Below are 16,482 nucleotides of genomic sequence, written 5' to 3' on the forward strand. Positions count from 1 at the left end.
CTGGCAGAATGGGTCAAGAAGCAAAATCCAACAATATGCTGCATACAAGAAACACACTTAATTCAAAAGGAAACTCATAGACTGAAAGTTAAAGGGTGGAAAACAATACTCCATGTGACGGGAACCCGAAAAAAAGCAGGAGTAGGTATCCTCTTGGAAGATCAAGTAGATTTCAAACCAACACTGATTAAGAGAGATGAAGAAGGACACTACATCCTTGTAAAAGGAAGAATCCAAGAGGAAGAGATGACAATCATAAATATCTATGCACCAAACACTAGTGCACCCAACTATATAAAACAAATACTAACGGACATGAAAAGTCATATATGCACTAATACAATTGTAGTGGGGGACCTCAATACCCCACTCTCACAAATAGATCAACTAGACAATAAATAAGTAATGAAATACTAGGACTCAATTGAACTCTTGAACAAATGAACTTAACAGATGTTTACAGAGTCTTCCACCCCACAAAATCAGAATACACATTCTTCTCAGCTGCACATGGGTCATTCTCCAAAATAGATCTCATACTCACACGTAGAATATGTTTAAGTAAGTGCAAAGGAATTGAAGTTATCCCCTGTATATTATCAGACCACAGTGTGATGAAATTGGAGATCCATAGCAAAAGAAACTCAAAAAATTTCATAAACACGTGGAAATTGAACAACACACTTCTGAATAACCAATGGGTCACAGAGGAAATTAAAGAAGAAATCAGACAGTTCCTTCAATTAAATGACAATGACAATACAACATATCAGAATCTATGGGACACAATGGAAGCAGTCTTACGAGGAAAATACATAGCAGTGAATATGCATATTAGGAAAACAGAATGAGCCCAATTAAACAACCTGATGCTGCACCTCAAGCTTCTAGAAAAAGAAGAACAGGACAACCCCAGAGCTCATACAAGGGAGGAAATTATAAAGATCAGAGGAGAAATCAATGCAATGGAGACTAAGAGAATGATACAAAAAAAAATCAATGAAGCCAAGAGTTGGTTCTTTGAAAGAATCAACAAAATTGACAAACCCTTAGCCAACCTTATCAGAAAAAGGAAAGAAAAGGCCCAAATCCATGCAATTAGGAATGAAAAGGATGAAATTACAACAGACCCAGCAGAAATCCAGATGATCATCAATGCCTACTTCCAGAACCTATATGCCAATAAGATGGACAACACAGAAGAAATGGACAGATTCCTAGATACATATGAATTACCAAAGTTGAATGAAGAAGACCTAAAAATTCTGAACAACCCAATATCAACCAATGAAATTGAAAATGTAATTAAAATCTTATCAACTAAGAAAAGCCCGGGCCCTGATGGCTTCACTGCTGAATTCTACAAGACATTTAGAGAGGAACTGCTGCCACTACTGTTTAAACTCTTCAATGAAATTGAAAGGGAAGCCATACTCCCAAATTCATTCCTGGAAGCAAGCATCACCTTGATCCCCAAAGCAGAGAAAGACCCAACCGAAAAGGAGAACTATAGGCCAATCTCACTAATGAACATAGATGCAAAAATCCTTAATAAGATAATGGCAAACAGAATGCAGAAGATTATCAAGAAGATCATACACCCTGATCAAGTGGGATTCATCCCAGGGATGCAGGGATGGTTCAACATACACAAATCAATCAATGTAATACACTATATCAATAGAGCCAAGGACAAAAACCATATGATTATCTCCATAGATGCAGAAAAAGCATTTGACAAAACTCAACATGCATTTATGATAAAAACCCTACAAAAAATTGGAATAGATGGTCTCTACCTCAAACTGATAGAAGCCATCTATGAAAAACCAACAGCCAATATCATACTAAATGGTCAAAAACTGAAATCCTTCACACTAAAATCAGGAACAAGACAAGGATGTCCACTATCACCACTCTTGTTCAATATAGTTCTGGAAACATTAGCCATGGCAATTAGACAAGAGAAAGAAATAAAAGGAATAAAGATAGGAAATGAAGAAGTCAAATTGTCATTATTTGCAGATGACATGGTAGTCTAGATAGAAGACCCCAAGAACTCCACCAAAAGTCTTCTAGACTTAATAACCAAATTCAGTCAAGTAGCTGGTCAATACACAAAAATCAATAGCTTTCCTCTACACAAATGACAGACTCACTGAGAGAGAAATAGGGCAAATACTTCCTTTCACAGTAGCATCCAAAAAACTGAAATACCTAGGAATCAACCTAATGAAAGAAATCAAAGACCTCTTCTCTGAAAACTATGGCACTCTGAAAAGAGAGATTGAAGATGATATCAGAAAATGGACAGACATCCCCTGCTCCTGGGTAGGAAGGATTAATAGAGTGAAAATGGCCATACTTCCAAAACTACTATATAGATTTAATGCAATTCCAATTGAGATCCCAGCAGCATACTTCATAGACCTTGAGAAAGCAATCCAAAAATTCATTTGGAACAAGATGAGACTCAGAATAGCAAAAGCAATTCTAGGTAACAGAGACATGGCAGGGGGTATCACAATCCCCAACCTGCAACTATACTACAAAGCTACTGTGATAAAAACAGCATGGTACTGGTAAAGAAACAGACCTGAGGACCAGTGGAACAGATTAGAAAATGCAGAAACAACGCCAGACACACTCAGCCATCTCATCTTTGATAAAGGAGCCAAACACCCTCACTGGAGGAAAGATAGCCTCTTGAATAAATGGTGCTGGAAAAATTGGGCTTCAACTTGCCAAAGATTAGAACTAGACCTGTATCTCTCACCATGCACTAAAGTAAAATCAAAATGGATTAAAGATCTAAATATTAAAATAGAAACTCTGAACCAGTTGGAACAGAGGTTAGGTAGAACCCTTGAAGACATCAGTGTGGGAAAAGATTTTATGAACAAAACCTCAGTTGCCCGTGAACTAGCACAAACAATCAACAAGTGGGATCTCTTCTTATTAAAAGGCTTCTGCACAGCAAGAGAAACCACCAGCAGTGTGAAGAGACAACCCACAATGTGGGAAAAATCTTCACCTGCTCTTCCTCAGACAAAGGTCTACTATCTCGAATGTATAAAGAACTTAAAAAGATCAGACCTCCCAAATTTAAAGACCCAATCGAAAAATGGGCATCTGAAATGAACAGACATTTCTCAGACAAAGAAGTAGAAATAGCAAATAAATACATGAAAAAATGTTCAACATCACTGGTCATTCGAGAGATGCAAATGAAAACAACGCTGAGATTCCACTTCACTCCAGAAAGAATGGCTGCTATCATGAATCAACCAATAACAAATGCTGGTGGGGCTGTGGGGAAAGAGGAACCCTGCTCCACTGCTGGTGGGAATGTAGACTGATGCAACCACTGTGGAAATCAGTATCGAGATACCTCAAAGAACTAAGACTGGAAGTCCCATTTGACCCTGCTATTCCACTGCTGGGGATCTTCCCCAAAGAATTAAAAGAATCATACCACAGTGATATATGTGCGCCCATGTTCATAGCAGCACAGTTTGTAATAGCTAAAACTTGGAAACAGCCCAAATGCCCATCAACTGGAGACTGGATAAAGAAAATGTGGGGTTTTTTTTATAAAATGGAGGACTACTCAGCCATAAAAAATGAGAAATTACAGACATTTATAGCTAAGTGGATGCACATTGAGGCAATACTCTTAAGTGAAATAAATAGGACACACATGAATAAATACCAAATAGTTTCTCTGGTGTGAGAAACTGAAAGTGTACATAAGGACTAAATGTACAATAGGTAATGTGAAATAGGAAGAAGAGGGTCAAAGGGGAAGGAAGTGGGAGGGCTAGAGGAAAGGATAGAAGGGAATGGGATTAATATGAGAAAACGGAAAAATAGGAACAAAATCTTTGTAAATAGGGAGGCCTGGAGGGGTTGAAGGGAGGGCTGGGCAAGGGTGAAAAATAAGAGCCAAGAGAGACTATGTAAAGGTGCAAATTTCCAATGATGAATGTCATTATATTGTATACCTAAAATGTATCAATGATTAGAATGAATAATTGATAATGTAAAATAGGAAGAAAAGGTCCAAAGGGGTAGGGGTAGTGGAGGGCCAGGGGAAAGGAAAGAAGAGAAAGGAAAAATGCTGAGAAATGGAAAAAATGGAAATAAAGTCTTTGTAAATAGGGAAGGGTGGAGAGCATGAAGGGAGGGCTAGGAATGGGGAAAAAATGAGAAACAAGATGCATTATGTAAAGGTACAGTTCCCAATGAGAAATATAATTGTGCTGTATACCTACAATGTACCAATAAAAGAATTTAATTTTTAAAAAAAAGAAAGAAATGAGATACCCAAGGACTAACCTAGCCTCAAATAAAGAGTTAATATGACTACATCACACTGAAGGAAGGTGTGAAAACAACCAAGACATTTTAAAAAGCAAGAGTTAATAAAAGAAGTACAACAGAGTCTGTGAGATGAAAGCCTGAGAAACAAGATCTAAAATGCATATAAGATGAATCTTTGAAGAAGAAAAAGAAAATAATGGGCCAGAACCACCCTTTGAGACTATAATTTAAGAAAAATTATTGGATATAAGAAAACTTGTATCTATGTATTGAAAAGGCTTCTGTCTACCTGAAGAGATCAACCTGGAACAATCTCAGAGACATATTCTGGTATAACAAAATTATATTTAAAAACAAAAACAAAAAAATCTGCAGTGCCCTCAGACTAAAGTATCAAATTATTATTATTATCATTATTATTATTATTATTATTATTATTATTATTATTATTATTTGGTACTGGAGATTGAACTTGGGACCTTGTGCTTGCAAGGCAGGCACTGGAACCACTGTGCTAAATCCCCACCCTAAATTATGAAATTATATGCAAGGGCAAGGAAGTAGCATTAGCATCAGGCTTCTCAAGAGCTTCATACAGAGCAAGGCAATCCAGCAGTGCAATTTTTAAAAACTCAAGCTAAGGAATTTCTATTCAGCTAACATTTCCTCCAAATATCAGGCTGTGAACAAAATAATTTTTAATGTGCCAGACCTTAAGGAATAATGTAAACAAAGTTCTTCCTGAGAATTCCCAAGAAGTAAAGGTCATCAAACAAGAAACAATTGGAAAAGATAGCCAAAGGACTGATAGACATCATTAATATATTTAATTTTGGAGTTAGGACTGAAATAAAGGTAAGGAAGAACAGTATGTAAATGTCATATATTCTGCCCAAACCCTGTCTCTAATGTTTCTAAATGATTGAACTTGGGCTCTCAGAAAGTTACTTCCAATTTTTTTTTTTTGCCATCTTGACCCAAATCTTTATTCCTATAAATAGACCCAAAATAGCCTGCCACTGCTCATTTCTGGATAGAGCTTATGTAACACCAAGCTTTCCAGAGACTTCCCCTGTTCAGAGAGCAACGGAGCCTATGGAGCCTTGAGATGAAAGGACAAGTAGAAAGGAAGTGGAGGAACAAAGAATGGATGCTGGAAAGAGAGGAGGGGATGATGATAGCTCCTCCTGAGTAAGTAAAGGAAAAAGATCCTTGCATCCATAATTCTTACAGTTGCTTAATTAGCACTTATCAGTATAACAACTCTGCCTATCACAGACTGAGGCACAAAATGAAATTTAAAGATGGCCAAACCTTGTTTGATCTGTTTAATACCTCTTCAGCTGACTTTCGATCACAAGCACCAGCATACCACGGCTTACAGTGAAGGTCAGCTTCCTGTGAAACACAGGCATTGTTAAGCATGAACTGTTTTTGTGTTTTTGTTTTTGTTTTTTTTGGTACGGGGATCGAACTTGGGTCCTTGTGCTTGCGGGGCAGGTGGTGGAACCGCTGAGCTAAATCCTCGGCCCCACGTGAACTGTTTTTTAAAGGACTCGCCTATTTCTGTGCACTGGAAACAAAGATTCAATTTGCATGATAGAGACAGGAACTGATAATGTATGTTTGCACCAATACTATGAAAATGAATTTTGTGCTTCCTTAGGCCAACCACATTAGCTACTGGTAGCAGTTAGTTGGAGTAACAAGGACAACTAGTCACTGGCTTTTTTTACTGGCTCTTTCCTATTTGGACTTAGCTGCTAAATTTAGTACTTGAACATAACTAAATCCCATTAGTTTTCCAATCATTTATTCTTTCTCCTAAATAAATTATAGTTTCTCTTTCTATTGTGTTCTTATTCTTGTTGCTTTTTCAAAGTGCTTTATAATCTCTGAAGTGTTTTATGAATATCATCTTATTTGATTCTTGCAAATAATGAAACATGCTTTCTTTGAAAACAAGAAGGATGCATGCTATCACTTCTATTTTACATTTTTATGTAAAAACCCTATCCCTAACCCTAACCCTGTAAACTCAGACTCTTCAAATGCAGGTAGAGTCCTTTCTTTCTCTTTAAACTATGATGTGTGTTTCAATATCACAAGTCTCTTGATAGGTCTATTCTGAGAAAATTACAGTTCAAATAAATGTGAAAAACATCACATTTCCTTGCTATGTTTTAGAAATATTACTTGTAATTCAGGGCATCTGGAATACAAATTAGAATAAATGGAGCAAGGTCTTAGTCATTGTAAAAACATAGGTAATTTGTATCCTTCAGCAAATGATAGCACATAAACCAATTTAAAACTACAGGGTCTATTCTTAAGCTTTCATCCAAACTCTCTGTACTCAGAAGACCTACACTTTCCTTTAGCTTACTGGTAAGTTTAGTGAGATCCACAGTTCATGCTATCTCACAATTAGGTACTGGTAGCAATCAGTTGGGGAAACAGGAACAACTAGTAACCCAGGTTAGCATGAGCTTAGCTTTATTATTCTAAACTATGTTCACAGTACTTATGTACCTGAAACATTATGTTTAAATATAATCACTTTAAGTGCATAAGAAATCTTTGTAAACCAAATATGCTCTAACATTCATGTACAAATCTGTAATAACCTTGACCAAGTGAAGTCACTATAAGAACCAATTTAAAGACCTTCATTCTGAGAAAAGAAAATAAAAAGAGTTCATACCATACCTGTTCTGAAAAGGCAGAATTAGATGAAAAACTAAGGAATGGTCCATTCACAGTTGGGCTTCCTCCTTCTGGAAATCCTGAAAGGTGTTTGAAAAATCAACTAATCTCCACTATGTATTGTGTAGTTACTATGCATATGCCTCATTGCTGTGCTGCGTGGTACAGCAGACACACAAACCAAAGGTATCCTTAAGATCATGGTTACCAAAGTGTGGTCTGCGGACCCCTGGGAATCTCCAAGTTTCATTCCAGGGTTCAAGAGGTCTTTACTTTTTCTAATTGCGTATCTTTGTGAAACTTGGTTTTCTTCATGTATTTCAACCATTAAAACATACTAAAACAGATTAAATTAAAAACTGATAGGAAAATCCAGCAGTCTATTACTCTAGACATTATAGAAATTTATAAAATGTAAAACAATGCCACTCTTCCCACTAAAATGTTTTTCTTTAGAAACTGTGGTCATTTCTCAGAAAAATATGCTATTTATGTTCATTTATTATTTTTAAATGGATAATATGTTTTAGTTTTAATTCTTATAACACTAAATGCCAATAGAAAGATACATGTAAACCCAAGTTCTTTAGGTCTACGATGATTTTAAGAGTGTTAACATGGTCCTGAGACCAAAATGTTTGAGAATCTTTTCTTTAAGAATAGACTCCCTCAAGTTTACAATCTAAATACAGTGACAAAGGGAATAAAAAAGGTATAGAGAATTAGAGAGAAATAAAGATAATATAAAGAAAATATATTAATTCATTCTTTCTTGTGTGCTGCCACAGATCAAGGCACAGTGGATATAAGCAGAAACAAAGCAGCAAAATGACCTGCCTTCCTAGATCCTGAATTTTTGTTTTGTTTTGGTACCGGGGATCGAACTCAGGACTTTGCACTTGCAAGGCAGGCGGCAGAACCACTGAGCTAAATCCCCGGCCCTTGAATTTTAATGAGTTGAACTAAGTGATAGAGACAAAAGTAAATATATACACAATATTAGAGAAGCATAAATGCTACTGAGAACAATAATAGGGAAGGAAGGCCTCAATGAGCTGACACGGGTAAAATCCACAAGTGGAGAGGGAGGAGGCATATGAACATTTCTGGAAAGAATGTTCAGAGGGAACAGTTAGTGCAAGGATTTGGAATATTTGAGGAAGAGCAAGAGAGCCATTGAATCTAGCATAGTGAGGAAAGGGGACAAGAATAAGGGTGAAATTAGACAGGAGGCAAGAAGAATCTGATTCTGTGATCAAATTAATAGGACTTGGTAGACTCTAACAGGACTCAAGCTTTAATGAACATGATATAGGAAGCTTTGGAGGATTTAAATGGAGGAGTAACATGATCTGCATTCCTTGTCACTGGGTTACTCTGGCTGCTGGGCTGGAAGCAGAAGGGGCAAAAGCAGAGAGCAGAGGCCAGTTCAGTGTTCTTGCCAATGCTGGTGGCTGGGAACCGATCACAGCATGGAAGTGGCAAGAGTGGTTGGGTTTGGGATATAATTTGAAGGAACAGCTGGATGGTGTATGAATAAAGGAAATGAGAGACAAAGTGATTCTCAGGTTTCGGACCACAGCAAGCAGAGTTGTCCAGTATTAAGACAGGGAAGTCTGCGGGATAAGTAAGTTTGAGAGAACTAAGGGTTTCAGGCATGAATGCCCTGGATGTTCAAAGAAGGCAACCACTGCTGTAATAGGAGGGAGCCAGGTGGAGGGTTTGGCAGGTACCAGAACGATGGGCCTAAAGGAAGCATGGCTTTGACTAGGGGGCAAGGCACTCCCAAGTGTGAAAAGCAAAGGTAAGTGGGTGGTCACACTTCTTTCTGCAATGCACACAGTTTGGGGTGGAGGGTGGTTTCTACAGTTTGGATGGTTTGGGAAATACTCATGGACATTTTCAGAGGCCCAAATATGTACAAGGGCTGCTCTGTTTTCAACATGTTAGCTCATTTCGTTGTCCACCCAGCTATTTGTGGAACTACTGTACCTCATTTTATAAAAGAGGCTTTCCCAGCCACCTAAAATAACAACCCTCACTGCCTCCATTTGTCTCTGCCATCCATTCCCTACCACTCGCTCTGTTTTTCTTTAGCATTCATTTGATATGATATTGCTTATCTATATGTTTATTTATATTTCTGTCTCCATCAGAGTACAAGCTTCATAAGGACAGGGTCTTTGATTCATCCTAATATTTCCTGTGCCTGGAAGAGTGCCTCACATATGCCAGATGGTCAGTAATGATTGAAAAAAATGACTTGGGTTGAAAGATAATAAAACTTTTAAATAATGAAAAAATAAATTTCTATATCAAGTCATTTTCACTTTTGTGTTGTCAAAATTAAAAGAAAAACCGTTTAGTAAAAGTTTAAAGTGAGTATAAGTGATTATTAAAACCTAAATAATTTAGCAAAAATTATTTAGCAAAAATGCAGATAAAATTTTTATAAATGAGAATTATTCTGGTAATTTATATAGACTTAATCTTGATTATTTTGGAATATATTTCAAATTACCCATGTAAGGTAGTTTTCCTTCTTTTCTCCTATACTGAGTAGAAAGAAAATTAAGGTCTGGGGCAATTATGTTCTATGAGCCTGATATATCTGACTCATACATTTAAAAGGTAATTTTTACCTTGGAAAAATTATCCAGATATTTGCTGTTTTCCTCTTTTGAGGATACCTTTCATTGACATGTTTTGTAATCACTCAAATATATTTTAGATTTAAATTAAATAGCTATCATTTATTGAGAACATTCTGTGTACTTCCCACATGTTGTTTTACTTTATCTTACTTTTAAAACAGCTGTATTGTTTTTGTTTTGAAAAGATGGCCAACCAGTAAAATATTAAATCAATATTTAAAAAGAAAAAAATGTTTAAAAATTGTCTGAAGTTTATTTACCTCCGAAAATAACTCTATGAAATAAATATTCTCAGTTCCATCTTATAGATGGTGAAACAGGCAAGAGAAGATCATATGACCACACAGCTGCAAGTGACAATGATGTTTTAGAACCTAGAACCTGTCAGACACCAAGTCCAGCCTTAACTCTTCATGACCTCATTGTACTTACGTGGCAGAGGTATGGGCTTTTGATGGATTTGTCTGAAAGAAAGAATGGACACATTACAACAGAATCAACACCAGTGGCCAATAAGAAATATATAAAAATAAGAGAAGCATTAAAAATAAGTAAGATTGTTTCCCTTACTTTTGACTAATTGACTAAGGTGTTATTTTAGTTAAGTCTAAAAATTAATACTGATCATAAGTCTCTGCAATTGTACACAGTTTAAGTTGCTGAACACTTTTTACAAAGCAATGAAATATTGGATTTTATTTAGCCTTGTAAGTTAGTGTTGCTGTACACTGCAACAAAGCACATGTTAGTTAGCACATAACAATAGGAAGCTTCTTTATAAAGGGAAAGAGTCTTACTTCTGGGAAGGAGGAAACACTGGTGACATTACAGCTTCTTGTCTGTGACTAGACTCTCGGTGGCGTTCAGCAGGTATAGGCCTTTCTGGATTAGGAAAAGTCTTGTATTAGGATTAAAATGAAATGTCTATCCCTATCCCCAAATCCGGCCATATCAGTCAGGCAGAATCAGAGTTGGTCAGAGGTCTTCTCAGAAACCTGTCTTCTATCAAATGTATATACTTGTCAGTCTGCTTGTGTATATGTGCTGGTAGGATCAGGATTCTCAGTCAGCAGTATTACAGCTACACACTAGCACCTCTGTGCATATCCTCTGGCAGTGCACATGGAGTCCTAACCTACTGGGGCTGGAGCTTTAAATTTGTGAGCACAAATGTGTGCCAAGAGAACAAGTGTTGGCTGCCCTTTGGATACTCCCCTTCTACTTTCTATGTAGCCTTCCCTCAGGTGTTATTATACACTAGTGTGTCTTCATTAATCATAAGATGTGTTTTAAGCAAATCGTTACTGATAAGAGGTAAAATAAAAGAATTTGTGAGATCTCTCTTTTTTAAAAATTATGAGGTTATCCTTATAATAATGCCATTTTCACTGTCATTTCACTGTTTTCCAGAGTGCAAGAGGAAAGGCTGGAAAATGGGCGTAAGCCTGAAATATAAGACATGTATGTTGAAGGATATAGGGGACTTTACTTCTGAACCATTAATAAATGTGATCACAAATTATTTTAATGCTTTATTCTTCCTCCTGGTCTGGGGGTATGTTAAAATCTTGGTGTTGGGCTGGGGATTTAGTCAGTGGTTCTGCTGCCTGCCTCACAAGTGCAAGGTCCCGAGTTTGATCCCCAGTACCAAACCAAACCAAACCAAACAAAAATCTTCATGCCTGCTGAGTCGCCTGCATGGGAGAAAGACTGAAAGTTAAAGGAACCCAAAAGGAACAAAAGTAGTAAGAACTCAGATTAAAATACTGAGAATGGTAAGATAAACTTCATTTTCTTGTGGTGTACCTCCTAGGATGAGCTCCTAAGGTGTAGAAGCTTTGAAGCTCAGAGGATTGTATTTCAAATGTGCGGCAGGTTACTTTCAGCTGCCTTGTTAGATGTTTTGTTCATCTCTCTAGAATACCTGCCTACCATGTTCAAGGCCTGGGTCTGATCCCCAGTAATATAAAACAACAGTAACAACCAACCTTGGTAATTTCCAAAGAAGAAACAATAACCAAATTAGGTCCAGCAACCTTTGAACTTTGACCACACTTGCTCTGCCTCTACCCTCCTTTAAGCTTCCTTCCTATATGAGAGAAAGCTGCTCCCTTACTTTGGGTTTGAAAGCCATTGCCTCTACTCTTGAAGTAAGTACAAAGAAGAAAGCAAAGGAGGAAGACACAAGAGCCCCTTCTTGCCTAATTTTTGGAAGCTCCCAAAGCTATAATTTTTGCAAGGGGTTGTGTTTACTTCCAACAGAGACTTAGAGGCCCTGAGGTTACTATGGCTCTATGCACCGGGCTCAACAGGCAGAAGAGACTGCAAGGGATGGAAGGACATGCAAGAAATGCATGGGATGTCCATGTAAACTAAAGTATATAAGGAAAGTCAGAAGAAAGCAAGACAGCAGAAAAGAAGGGATGCCTCAGAAATAACCTGGGAGAAAAGGATGTGGGAAGTGGAATGGAAAAAATATAATGGGGCAATTAAAGGAAAGAGGTGAGTTATAGCACACTCTCAATGGATCAGAAAAGAACCATTGTCTATCCTCAAAAAGACCAGCAACTTCTGTCAGTATGACCACATTAATTTAGGAAATGGTGACAACATTCACATTTTTAACATTGGTACCTTCAAGTGTGGAGTTAAATGGATGAGGGACTTGAACATCTACATAATAGAGTGCTGATACTATGTATGATTTTTACTTCTTTTTCTTTTTTTTTCTCAGTAAATATTTTTCAAATACAAATACTTTTTAAATGGGACAGTTATAAAAAAAAAACATGTTAAGTGGCCAGGGATTTAGCTCAGTGGTTCCACTGCCTGCCTTGGAAGCACAAGGTCCTGAGTTCAATCCCTGGTACCAAAAAACAAACAAACAAACATGTTAAGTGTTTGAGTTATGATAAAACAAGGCATAAAATCATTTTGAAGATATATTGAAAAGACAGATCTTTGAACTTTGAAAATTTAAGAAAAGAAGTTGTTTAAATAGATTTTTAAAAAGAGCATTATCTTTCAGACCTGTCCAGGGCCAGGACACTACTTCCTGGCCAGTTACAGCTGTATGAAATAAGCAGGTATTGGGTAGGGGGAGGAGAACCTGCTCCAAAGACCCTACTCATTAAGCTCAGTTTCTAAGCTAGCTTTGCTGCTCACACTACTCATTACAAAGTGCAAGATTATTTTGTTTAGAAAATTTAATTTCATTTTTATAATTGCCTTATAAATAATTAAATAAATTCAGAATTACGTTTATAAATAAATCCTTAATTTAAATTACTTTTAGACGAGACGGTCATCCTTTAAAATAATAAATTTACCTTCACGAACACTTGATGCATTCTGCTGAGAAGCAACTGGAGTCTATATATTTTTTTAAAAAGACAAACATATTAAATATAGTGGAACATGGAAATAAAAGTCAAAGCAATTTATTAAATAAATATTTCGGCAGAGTTTTCTTTGATGCATAGCTATTCTTCCAATCACAACAAGAACAATTAAAAATACACAGTCCCCAGCCCAACTTTTACGAAATGGCAATTGGTTGAAAATGCATCATGGAAGGAACAGTAGGGAAGGAATGGAGGGCCCCCCTAGTGTGGGGCCCTCTCTGCTCTGTCATCAGGGTTGTTGGACACTATGTACCCGAGCAGCTGGCTAGCAGTAGCACTTGTGCAGTGGATATCTGGCATATATAGGAGTGATCTCATGACTCCACATTGTGTGTGCTTGCTAAATGATTGTCAATTTCAAATACCACAATAGGTCCAGGTGGGCTGCTTCACATAATGAGATGGCCCCGAGTTGAGTTCTGACCAGAATCTGAGTTTAGTCTGAGTCTCTGTGCTGATTATTGGTTCAGGAGGCATGAGGCATGGAATGAGCACAGTGGCTTCCCACAGAGGTGGTGGGAGGCAGGGAGCCTGGCCACTCCCATCTGATCTCTTGCACACACACTCAGTGCAGCCATCAGGATTCCAAAGGACAAGCTCCTCTTAGGTAGCACCTTCCAGGTTGCCTGAGACTCAAATTTCCTTTGGACTGTCTGGGAAACAGTTTCAGTTGCTGAAATTGCTGTGTTCATGATGGCTGGAAGCATTTTCAATATTAAATAAGTGGATAAGAAAAAACAGTACAAGAAATAGGAAGCATTTTTAAATGCATAATTAACTTACTGTCTTCAGTGGTGTAGCTGTTATTTTCCTGGGGAATAAAAAGAGATTAGCTGTGTTAAAATTCAATGAAGATGAAGTGGAGCTGACTTATTCTCAGATTTAAAGAGAATAATGAAAGACATACAAGTGGATAGGAAGATTGTCCTTGAAAGGCAAACAAACAGGGATGCAAGTAGGATTTAGTTATGATCCTCCTAGCCTCAGACTGAGTCCACTGACAGATGGGGAAGAGTCAATGGGGGATAAACAAGAGCCCACTTGCCAAGGAGTCAGTGGATCCAGCTCTTGTTCCACTTCTACTAATTCCTTGGTGACCTTGGGCCCTTTCTTTTGGCTATGAGGCAAGTTTGACCTTTTGTTTTCTCACTTGTGAAATCAGGACCCAGAGTCAGTGTTTTCAACTTCTGTATGCAGAGCCCTCCTCTCCCCAACATCACCATAGGCTCCTGACCAGGGCACAAGCAGAGATGAGATGACAGCCAAGCAGGTAAGGGTGTAGCCAGCACCTTCTTCTGCAGAGCTAACTCTTGCCCTTCATCTAAGTGATTATTCTTTTACTAGATACCTACATAAGATTACATTCAAGGGAGATCCAAGGCCAAACGAGTTTGAAACCCAGTATAACTTGTGATCTTGAAGGTCCTTGCCTCCACTAACATTACTGTTTGTCTTGGTTCCAGCAGAGACTGGAATCTAATATTGCTAAGGTTTTATGCTTTTCTTTGGTATTTTTAATTCTCTCTCTCTCTCTCTCTCTCTCTCTGTGTGTGTGTGTGTGTGTGTGTGTGTGTGTGTGTGTGTTTCTGTCAGAGAGTTGAAGTGTTTTAAAACTTTTGATTTACTGTGTGCCTATGTTTGGAACTCGGTGGGGCTCTTCACAGTTATTTAAACCTTTTAAATGGTTATTATAATCACATTTTAGAGATGAAGAAACTGAGGCCCAGAGAAACTAAGTAACTTACCTCAAATGATAAAGGTGAGCATGAGAGGTATGCAGTTTTGGTTAATAAACCCCTGAAATTACGGCTTTCTTGGGTTTCCACAGAGGCAGAATTAAGATTATAATCATGCAAGCCAGCCTTAGATATACTTAAGTATGCTTTTAAAATAACCTATTGAGCCAACATAATTTTATGGGGGCCACTGTTCATAATATTAACATATTATAATCCTCACCTGATAGCTTACCTATATAGCCCTTTTAGATTCAGGAAGAAAGAATAACTCTTCTGTATCACTCTGGAAAGGAGCATCAGCAGTATTGTTTTGACTGTGTAACCTATACATACTTTGTCTGTGTATGCTATAAATGGTACGTACATTTATTTACAAGGAGTAGAAAGTAAAAATTATTCAGGTATACCAGTGCTTCTGAAAGTTAGACTGTCTTGTGGAACACTAAGTAAATGAGCCCAAGATTTAACTAAGCTCCAAGGGAGGGAAGACTTCTAGATTCTGATTTCATCAGGGGTTCATCTGGGTCATGATGGTTCAGGGTGCCATGGGGGTGGAGGACTTCTAATGGGAGTCTGCAGGGCAGCAGGATCCCACCATCCCATCCACTTGGACGTCACAGCAGGTACTCACCCCGCCCTTGGCAGTGGGGATGGTGCAGCGGGTGAAGAAGGTGACTTGCATTCCCAGACCCCACTGTTTCGACCTGCACAAACACATACATAGGTCAGTCCCTGTTCTGCCTCAATGGCTGATGGCTTCAATGAGGCTGGCCTTTCTGACAGACTCAGAAACATACACACAGTATGGTTGCTTTCATTTAAATGTATATAACTAATTTTGTTTGTTTTTGTACCAGGAATTGAACTCAGGACCTTGTGCTTGCCAGGCAGGCATGGCACCACTGAGCTAAATTCCCAGCTCCTGTTTATAGCCAGTTACAGAGGCTGTGAGAAAACCTGTGGGCACAGGTAATTATACAGTTTTAAAATGTCAGTGTATATGCTCAGAACTAAGACATGGATCTAAAACTCCATACTAACATTTCTGAAGGCCCTCTGTGAGTAAGGCATGGGGCAAGTTCAGAGCCCCTTGATTCTGAAGGTTCAAGAAGGATTCCTTGGTGAGGGAGGGAGCCAAGAGCTCACACCTGCATCTGTAATACCCGGTACAAATGTGGCAGCAGATGTGCCTAAACACCAAAGGCTAAAACCCACCATTCCTGATACACAGTATGGACTCTGCTCACCCCTAGCCCCTCTTCAATGTGGTATGTGCACCTCACATCACTTCACGTTTATTGCCAAGTTCTCAGTGCCTTTGCCTAGGACACAAATGAACAAATCAGGGCAAGTCGAAGGCTATTCCCCAAATCTTATCTTCTGAAGTCGTAGATAGGACCCAGAGGGCCTTAATCCCTGCACTCAACCTTCCCTCCCCTGTCTGAAGACAAGAGCCAGATAATCATTATGAAGGAGGACAAGAGAGAAGCAAGGTAGATCTTGGCTGCAGGGACAGAGGGCAGACCTGGAGGGGAGAGACCAGAGCCAAGTCGGTCCTCAGCCTCTGCTGGCTGCTCCCTCCCAGGCAGATGCTTGGCTGCTTGGACATTATTGCTCAGAGAGATAAGGAAGCTCTTGGTAAGGCTCTTCACTGAA

The 16,482-nt window shown here is 38.3% G+C and overlaps 1 protein-coding gene and 1 long non-coding RNA gene across 3 annotated transcripts in view; one reads left to right on the forward strand and one right to left on the reverse strand.

The window, feature by feature from the left end:
• Blnk (B cell linker) overlaps positions 1–16,482 on the reverse strand; it is a 115,375-nt gene that overhangs the window by 8,193 nt on the left and 90,700 nt on the right. Inside the window, exons 9-15 of one of the 2 annotated variants that reach the window (XM_013069900.3) lie at positions 15,458–15,530; positions 13,871–13,898; positions 13,013–13,055; positions 10,481–10,565; positions 10,116–10,147; positions 7,033–7,109; positions 5,659–5,721 (exon numbers count right to left, since the gene is read on the reverse strand). In XM_013069900.3, the coding sequence (XP_012925354.2) occupies positions 5,659–5,721; positions 7,033–7,109; positions 10,116–10,147; positions 10,481–10,565; positions 13,013–13,055; positions 13,871–13,898; positions 15,458–15,530 (401 nt within the window). Of the gene's footprint in view, positions 1–5,637; positions 5,722–7,032; positions 7,110–10,115; positions 10,148–10,480; positions 10,566–13,012; positions 13,056–13,870; positions 13,899–15,457; positions 15,531–16,482 lie in introns of both variants that reach the window. The other variant, XM_004838572.4, reaches the window with a different exon arrangement.
• Positions 7,251–11,504, forward strand: LOC110347786 (uncharacterized). The gene is made up of 3 exons (XR_002392580.2): positions 7,251–9,267; positions 9,979–10,124; positions 11,094–11,504. It is a non-coding gene; the product is annotated as an uncharacterized LOC110347786 (long non-coding RNA).

The sequence above is a fragment of the Heterocephalus glaber genome, unplaced genomic scaffold, assembly GCF_053883595.1.
Source record: "Heterocephalus glaber isolate CG9 unplaced genomic scaffold, H.glaber_assembly_v1.0 deba00001497, whole genome shotgun sequence".
Lineage (NCBI taxonomy): Eukaryota > Metazoa > Chordata > Mammalia > Rodentia > Bathyergidae > Heterocephalus > Heterocephalus glaber.